Below are 7,616 nucleotides of genomic sequence, written 5' to 3' on the forward strand. Positions count from 1 at the left end.
GCCCGCTATGGACGTGTGTTTGTGCCCGCTATGGACGTGTGTTTGTGCCCGCTATGGACGTGTGTTTGTGCCCGCTATGGACGTGTGCTTGTGCCCGCTATGGACGTGTGTTTGTGCCCGCTAAGGACAGGTGTTTGTGCCCGCTATGGACGTGTGTTTGTGCCCGCTAAGGACAGGTGTTTGTGCCCGCTATGGACGTGTGTTTGTGCCCGCTATGGACGTGTGTTTGTGCCCGCTATGGACGTGTGTTTGTGCCCGCTATGGACGTGTGTTTGTGCCCGCTATGGACGTGTGTTTGTTGGACGTGTGTGCCCGCTATGGACGTGTGCTTGTGCCCGCTATGGACGTGTGTTTGTGCCCGCTACGGACGTGTGTTTGTGCCCGCTATGGACGTGTGTTTGTGCCCGCTATGGACGTGTGTTTGTGCCCGCTATGGACGTGTGTTTGTGCCCGCTATGGACGTGTGCTTGTGCCCTCTATGGACGTGTGTTTGTGCCCGCTATGGACGTGTGTTTGTGCCCGCTATGGACGTGTGTGCCCGCTATGGACGTGTGTTTGTGCCCGCTATGGACGTGTGTTTGTGCCCGCTATGGACGTGTGTTTGTGCCCGCTATGGACGTGTGTTTGTGCCCGCTATGGACGTGTGATTGTGCCCGCTATGGACGTGTGTTTGTGCCCGCTATGGACGTGTGTTTGTGCCCGCTCTGGACGTGTGTTTGTGCCCGCTATGGACGTGTGTGTGATTGTGCCCTCTATGGACGTGTGTTTGTGCCCGCTATGGACGTGTGTTTGTGCCCGCTATGGACGTGTGTTTGTGCCCGCTATGGACGTGTGTTTGTGCCCGCTATGGACGTGTGCGTGTGCCCGCTATGGACGTGTGTTTGTGCCCGCTATGGACGTGTGTTTGTGCCCGCTATGGACGTGTGTTTGTGCCCGCTATGGACGTGTGTTTGTGCCCGCTATGGACGTGTGTTTGTGCCCGCTATGGACGTGTGTTTGTGCCCACTATGGACGTGTGCATGTGCCCGCTATGTACGTGTGTGTGTGCCCGCTATGGACGTGTGTTTGTGCCCGCTATGGACGTGTGTTTGTGCCCGCTATGGACGTGTGTTTGTGCCCGCTATGGACGTGTGTTTGTGCCCTCTATGGACGTGTGTTTGTGCCCGCTATGGACGTGTGTTTGTGCCCGCTATGGACGTGTGTTTGTGCCCGCTATGGACGTGTGTTTGTGCCCGCTATGGACGTGTGTTTGTGCCCGCTATGGACGTGTGTGTGTTTGTGCCCGCTATGGACGTGTGTTTGTGCCCGCTATGGACGTGTGCTTGTGCCCGCTATGGACGTGTGTGTGTTGGACGTGTGTTTGTGCTATGGACGTGTGTTTGTGCCCGCTATGGACGTGTGTTTGTGCCCGCTATGGACGTGTGTTTGTGCCCGCTATGGACGTGTGCTTGTGCCCGCTATGGACGTGTGTTTGTGCCCGCTAAGGACAGGTGTTTGTGTCCGCTATGGACGTGTGTTTGTGCCCGCTATGGACGTGTGCTTGTGCCCGCTATGGACATGTGTTTGTGCCCGCTAAGGACAGGTGTTTGTGTCCGCTATGGACGTGTGGTTGTGCCCGCTATGGACGTGTGCTTGTGCCCGCTATGGACGTGTGTTTGTGCCCGCTAAGGACAGGTGTTTGTGTCCGCTATGGACGTGTGTTTGTGCCCGCTATGGACGTGTGCTTGTGCCCGCTATGGACGTGTGCTTGTGCCCGCTATGGACGTGTGCTTGTGCCCGCTATGGACGTGTGTTTGTGCCCGCTATGGACGTGTGCTTGTGCCCGCTATGGACGTGTGTTTGTGTCCGCTATGGACGTGTGTTTGTGCCCGCTATGGACGGTGTTTGTGCCCTCTATGGACGTGTGTTTGTGCCCGCTATGGACGTGTGTTTGTGCCCGCTATGGACGTGTGCTTGTGCCCGCTATGGACGTGTGTTTGTGCCCGCTAAGGACAGGTGTTTGTGCCCGCTATGGACGTGTGTTTGTGCCCGCTATGGACGTGTGTTTGTGCCCGCTATGGACGTGTGCTTGTGCCCGCTATGGACGTGTGTTTGTGCCCGCTATGGACGTGTGTTTGTGCCCGCGTGTGTCCGCGACGGCTCCCGCCCCAGCCCCGGTTCCCCCGGTCCCGGTCCCGGTCCCGGTGCTGGGGGGGGGGGTGGGTGCGGGACCCCCCCCCTCCGCGATCCGGGCGCTTCTGGCCTTATATGGGCATTTTGGCCCCGTCCAATCAGCACGGGGGAGAAGCGGGTCCTTGCCCCGCCCGCCCCGTCCCGCCCGCCCCGTCCTGTCCCGTCCCGCTGCCGCTGCCCGCTCCGGTACCGGCTCCGCCGCGCTCCCGGCCATGAGCAGCTCCCAGTTCAACAAGGGCCCCTCCTACGGCCTCTCCGCCGAAGTCAAGAACCGGGTGAGCAGCGGTGGGGGAAGGCCGGGACCGCCGGGATGGGGGTGGTGGGGGGAGAGTCGGGGCCACCGGGGGAAACCGGGGCCACCGGGGGCCCTGGAGAGCCGGGTGTCCCTGTGCTGCTGCGGGGAGGGTGCTTGGATCCCGGGGTCCTGAAGAGCAGAGGGGTCCCTGTGCCACCGGGGTCCGGGAGGATGCGGAGCTGGGCATCCCCCGAGGATGCGGAGCCGGGGGTCCCGGTGCGCCGGGGGCTCTGAGGGGTGGGGGGTGCCGGGAATGGGCTCCCGGCTCGGGATGCCCTGGCCCTGCCCGCGGGAGTCCTGAGGGGTGTCCCGGGGGGGGAACCGGGGCTGGGATGGCTCCCGGGTACCGGCTTCCTCACCCGGGTCCGTGCAGTGGCCGCTGTCGCTCCCTGCAAACCCGGGGCTGGGGCTCCCGGCGCCTTCTCCTGTGGGATGCTCCGACCCGCGGCGCTCCCTGGGGATGGGGCTCAGTGGCCCCGGGGGGATCCCGACAGGAGCAGCCCCCAGCCCTCACCGGCTCCTTGGAGCCTGGGACCCCCGGCGGGCACCCGGAGCCTTGCAGCGAGCCGCTCTTCGGCAGGGTTCCCATTTCGGGGCCCGAAGGGGAAAGGGGAACCGGTGCCTCCGGCTGCTGCAGGGTGCAATGAACCCCCTGACCGCCGGCACCCTCCGCCGGGCCGATGGAGCCTCCTCTCGGAGCTGGGTGCTGGTGATGGGCAGCCCATGGCGCTCGGTGCCTGCACCGTGCCCTGGCAGGGCCTGTGCTGCCGTGATGGGGGCACAGGGGTCCTGTGGGGCTGGGGGATGCAGCCACCCCCTCCCCTGTGGCTGGGCTCCAAGGCACTGCTGCTGCCCTGGGCAATGGCACAGGCAGAAGTTGCGGTGTTGGTCTGTGCCTGCCCCCAGGCGAGCTGAGGTTGAGCCCTGGTCACCCCAGGGCAGCCGGTGGTGGTGGCTCTGCATGGCCAAGGGGATGTGGCTGGGTTCTGCTTGCCCGGCCTTGCAGGGTTTTGCATTTCATCACCGGCAGAAGACGGGTCCCTGCTTGCATCTGGGCTGGGCTGCACCCGCGCTGAGCGGGTGGACACGCACCAGAGCCTTGCTGCTGCGTGCTCCTGGGTGCTTCAGCTTGATTCAGCAAGACCTGAGCCAGTTTTACTGCCCCGCTCTCTGCTGGAGGCTGACATCACCCACTGGGAACCAGTCAAACCAGCGGCACTCTCCCAGTCCGTGCCAGCCCTTGCGACTGGGCTGTGGTGGGGTCTGCTTTGGGGCCAGTCCCCTCCGACCCCAGTCCCGTGCTGGCCGTGGGGTGGGAAGAGGAACCTCTGCACTGGGAGGATGGTGGGATCCCCCGGATGGGATGCTCGAGGTGTTGTGTGAACCTGACCTCAGCTGGACCATCCCTGCATCCCACCAGATGCATCCCAGCTGGTCCATTCCCACTCCAGGGATCCCAGGATGGAGTGGGATGGGTGAGAGGTGGTGGCTGGCTTGCAGCCATCTCCGGGTACCAGCTGAGCACAGGAGGAGCAAGGATCGAGCAGGGTGGCTCTTGGGGCTTCCACCCATTCCATTCTGGAAGCCTTTTCCTTCCACCAGGCCACGCTGCCGGTGATGCTGCTGGCCCGGGCAGCTGGTCTCCATTTGGGAGGAGGCGTCCGCATTCCTGGCATAGCCGCGGTGACCAAGGAATCTGCGGCGGCGCATTCGGCCCCGCCGGAGGGGAGAGCATCGCATGGCCGGGGACCCCGGGGCTCAGTGGGGGACAGGGAACAGGGAGGAACGGGCCCTTGATGGGGGACGTTTCCCTCCTGCCCCAGGGGCATTTCCTCCTCATCCCCCTGGAATGGTTTGGAAGCTGCCGTGTGTGAGGGGCACCGTCCCTGTGCATCTGATGTGTGTGATGGCAGCATCGTGCTCGTGCTCCATCCCCATCCGAGGGGCAGAGGCAGGGGCTGACCCTGAGCATCCCCCTCGCTGTCCTCTCCCAGCTCGCCCAGAAGTACGACCCACAGAAGGAGGCTGAGCTGCGGACGTGGATCGAGAGCGTCACGGGGCAGGAGATCGGGCCTGACTTCCAGAAGGGGCTGAAGGATGGGGTGATCCTCTGCGAGTGAGTCCTCATCCAGATGGGGATGGGGGACCCCCACCAGCCCTTGGGGTGGGATGGGTGTGCTGCATCCAGCCACGCCGGTGGGACCCATCAGATAACGGCAGCCAGAGTGACCCCCAAAGCACCCGTGTTGGGGGAGCCCTGGGACCAGCAGGGACGTGGGGAGACCTGGGTTGGACCTTCCTGAAAGGGGCCTGTGCCCCACTGCAGCCCCGCTCCCCCTTTGCCTCCCTCCAGGCTCATGAACAAGCTGCAGCCCAACGCGGTGCGGAAGATCAACCGCTCGGCTCAGAACTGGCACCAGGTAGGGGCAGGCAGCCCATGAGCCCCCGGCCCCTCTGCTGTCACCCACAGGGGGTCTCAGCCCTCTCCCCCTGCCCACAGCTCGAGAACCTCTCCAACTTCATCAAGGCCATGGCCAGCTACGGCATGAACCCCGTGGACCTCTTTGAAGCCAACGACCTCTTTGAGAGCGGGAACCTGACGCAGGTTCAGGTGTCGCTGCTGGCACTGGCGGGCATGGTGAGCACATGGGGGGCGAGCGGCCTGGGATGGGGGCACTTGGGGAGGGTGGGAGGTCGGGGTCTCCCCATCCTTCCTCACTGCCCCTCCCCGGCAGGCCAAGACAAAGGGGATACAGAGCGGGGTGGACATCGGCGTGAAGTACTCGGAGAAGCAGCAGAGGAACTTTGACGAGGCCAAGATGAAGGCCGGGCAGTGCGTGATCGGCCTGCAGGTGAGATGCTCCCGAGGGTGAGAGGGTCCCGGTTGTATCCAACCCTCAGCACCATCACGGCTCCAAGCATCACCGGGGAGACCTGAGGCTCGAGGGATCCGGGGCGATCTCGGCTCCATGTCAGCATCTCATGGCTGGGAGCGTGGAGAGGGTTGGGGAGCGCTGGTTGTGTCCTCTGGGCTGTGGGGGGACAGGGAGGGGGAAAGGCACACGTGGGGCAGCTCTCGGTCCTCACTGGCCCCCTCCTTGTCAGATGGGCACCAACAAGTGCGCCAGCCAGTCCGGCATGACGGCCTATGGCACCAGGAGGCATCTCTATGACCCCAAGAATCAGATCCTGCCGCCCATGGACCACTCCACCATCAGCCTCCAGATGGGCACCAACAAGTGTGCCAGCCAGGTGAGCCACCGCGGCCGCAGTGGGGAGGGATAGGGGGGGAACCACAGCCGAGCCCTGCTCCATCCTATCCTTCCAGGTGGGCATGACGGCTCCCGGCACCCGGAGACACATCTACGACTCCAAGATGGGGACGGAGAAGTGCGACAACTCCTCCATGTCGCTGCAGATGGGCTCCAACCAGGGCGCCAACCAGAGCGGGCAGGTCTTCGGCCTCGGCCGCCAGATCTACGACCCCAAGTACTGCCCACAGGGCAGCCAGGGCGAGGTGGCCAACGCCACGGGCGACCCGAGCGGGGACCCCCCCGGGTACCACTACTACCGCGAGGAGGAGGAGAGCTACTGAGCGGGATGTGGCCCAGCCCCATCTCGCACCATCTCATGTACAGACCCTGCCACATTCCAGCCTCTGCTTCCGTCATTCCTTCTGGTTTAATTTTAAAATGGATCTATTTTTCTGAGCAAGGAAATAAAGACCCTGTTTCTAGAGAAGAGAACACCCGCTTCCCGCAGCCTGCAAGACCCCGAGGTCCTGGCACAGCCCCAGTGTTGGCTCTGGGAAGGCAGCGGATGCTCCAGCACCAAGGAGTGGATGGTTTCTCCTCCCTACCCAGCACCCACCCTACGACGGGGCAGGATGCAGCTCCCACATCCCTTGGCAAAGCAGAAAGCAGCTGCTCCTGGTGCCGCTTCTCATCCCAGTGCTGAGCCCCATGGAGGAGAGGGGCTCAGGATGGTGGGATGCAGCGGGAGCATCGTGTGCTCTCCGGAGGCGAAGCTGGAAACGCTTCTGCGGCAGGACTCGGAGGGAAGGGAGCTGGCGTGGCCTCAGGGCTGGGCTGGCAGCGGCATTCCCGGCACTCCCAGCACCGGCTGCAGCTCGGGAAGCCGCAGCGATGAGATCTTCTGCCAGGCTGGAGCCAAGGCTGCCTCCGACGGCCGCATCCTGTGCCACGGGGGGATGCCCGAGGGGTGGGGAATGTGGGTGCATGGTGCAGCCCCGGCCGTGCCCAGCGGCTGCATCCCCTGCGGCGGGGGGGGTTAATGAAGATCCTCGTGTATGGAACCCTTGTTTTTAAGAAACCCCAACTGTTTTCACTTCAGCAGGAGCCGGGTTCTGGTGCAGGCTCCTTGCATGCGTGCTCCAAGGGCTCTGTATTGCCCTGAGCACAAGAACCAAACCTGGGTGATGCCCCTGGAGCCCCGAGGGCTGTGTCCCAGCGGTGGCCCCGTGCTCATGGCCCCAGCCCTGCCTGCAGGACCCTGTCCGGGCAGGGATCCACCTTTTGGGGTTAAACGCTGCGTTTCAGCGAGTCCAGGGCCATCGCTGCCACCCAGCACCCCAACAGCACCCCAGGGGCTCTGATGGGGTGGCTCCGGGACCCCGAGTGGGTGTAAAGGGGTGGGAGCTCTCCCCACCTACATCAGCCATGGGGGCCAGCACGGGTTCCAACGGGGTCTCAGGCCGGGCTGCAGTGCCCATGGCGGGGTTCTGCTGCCCCGGGGGTCTCAAGGGAGGGGTAACAGAGTGGGGCAGGGCAGGGTGTGCTATAGGCAGGGTGTGCTATGGACAAGGTGTGGCGGGGACGGGGATAGGGATGGGGATGAAGATGGGGATGGGGATGGGGATGAGGATGGGGATGAAGATGGGGATGGGGATGAGGATGGGGATGGGGATGAGGATAGGGATGGGGATGAGGATGGGGATGAGGATGGGGATGAGGATGGGGATGGGGATGGGGATGAGGATGGGGATGAAGATGGGGATGGGGATGAGGATGAGGATGAGGATGAGGATGAGGATGGGGATGAGGATGGGGATGAGGATGGGGATGAGGATGAGGATGGGGATGGGCTCCGATCCCTCGCTCGCCCCCGTGTGACCCCGATTTCCCCCCAG

At 63.7% G+C, this 7,616-nt stretch overlaps 1 protein-coding gene across 1 annotated transcript; it reads left to right on the plus strand.

The window, feature by feature from the left end:
* Positions 1-2,316: 2,316 nt before the first annotated feature.
* On the plus strand, positions 2,317-6,213 carry CNN2 (calponin 2). The gene is made up of 7 exons (XM_057407438.1): positions 2,317-2,447; positions 4,462-4,583; positions 4,821-4,887; positions 4,968-5,105; positions 5,203-5,319; positions 5,573-5,719; positions 5,796-6,213. Exons 1-7 carry the CDS (start codon positions 2,385-2,387, stop codon positions 6,060-6,062), a joined length of 921 nt encoding a protein of 306 aa, XP_057263421.1. The 5' UTR covers positions 2,317-2,384; the 3' UTR covers positions 6,063-6,213.
* The last annotated feature ends 1,403 nt before the right edge of the window (positions 6,214-7,616 follow it).

The sequence above is a fragment of the Pezoporus wallicus genome, unplaced genomic scaffold (genome assembly GCF_028554395.1).
Source record: "Pezoporus wallicus isolate ANWC-B61680 ecotype Strahan unplaced genomic scaffold, APGP_CSIRO_Pwel_v1 contig_14048, whole genome shotgun sequence".
NCBI lineage: Eukaryota > Metazoa > Chordata > Aves > Psittaciformes > Psittacidae > Pezoporus > Pezoporus wallicus.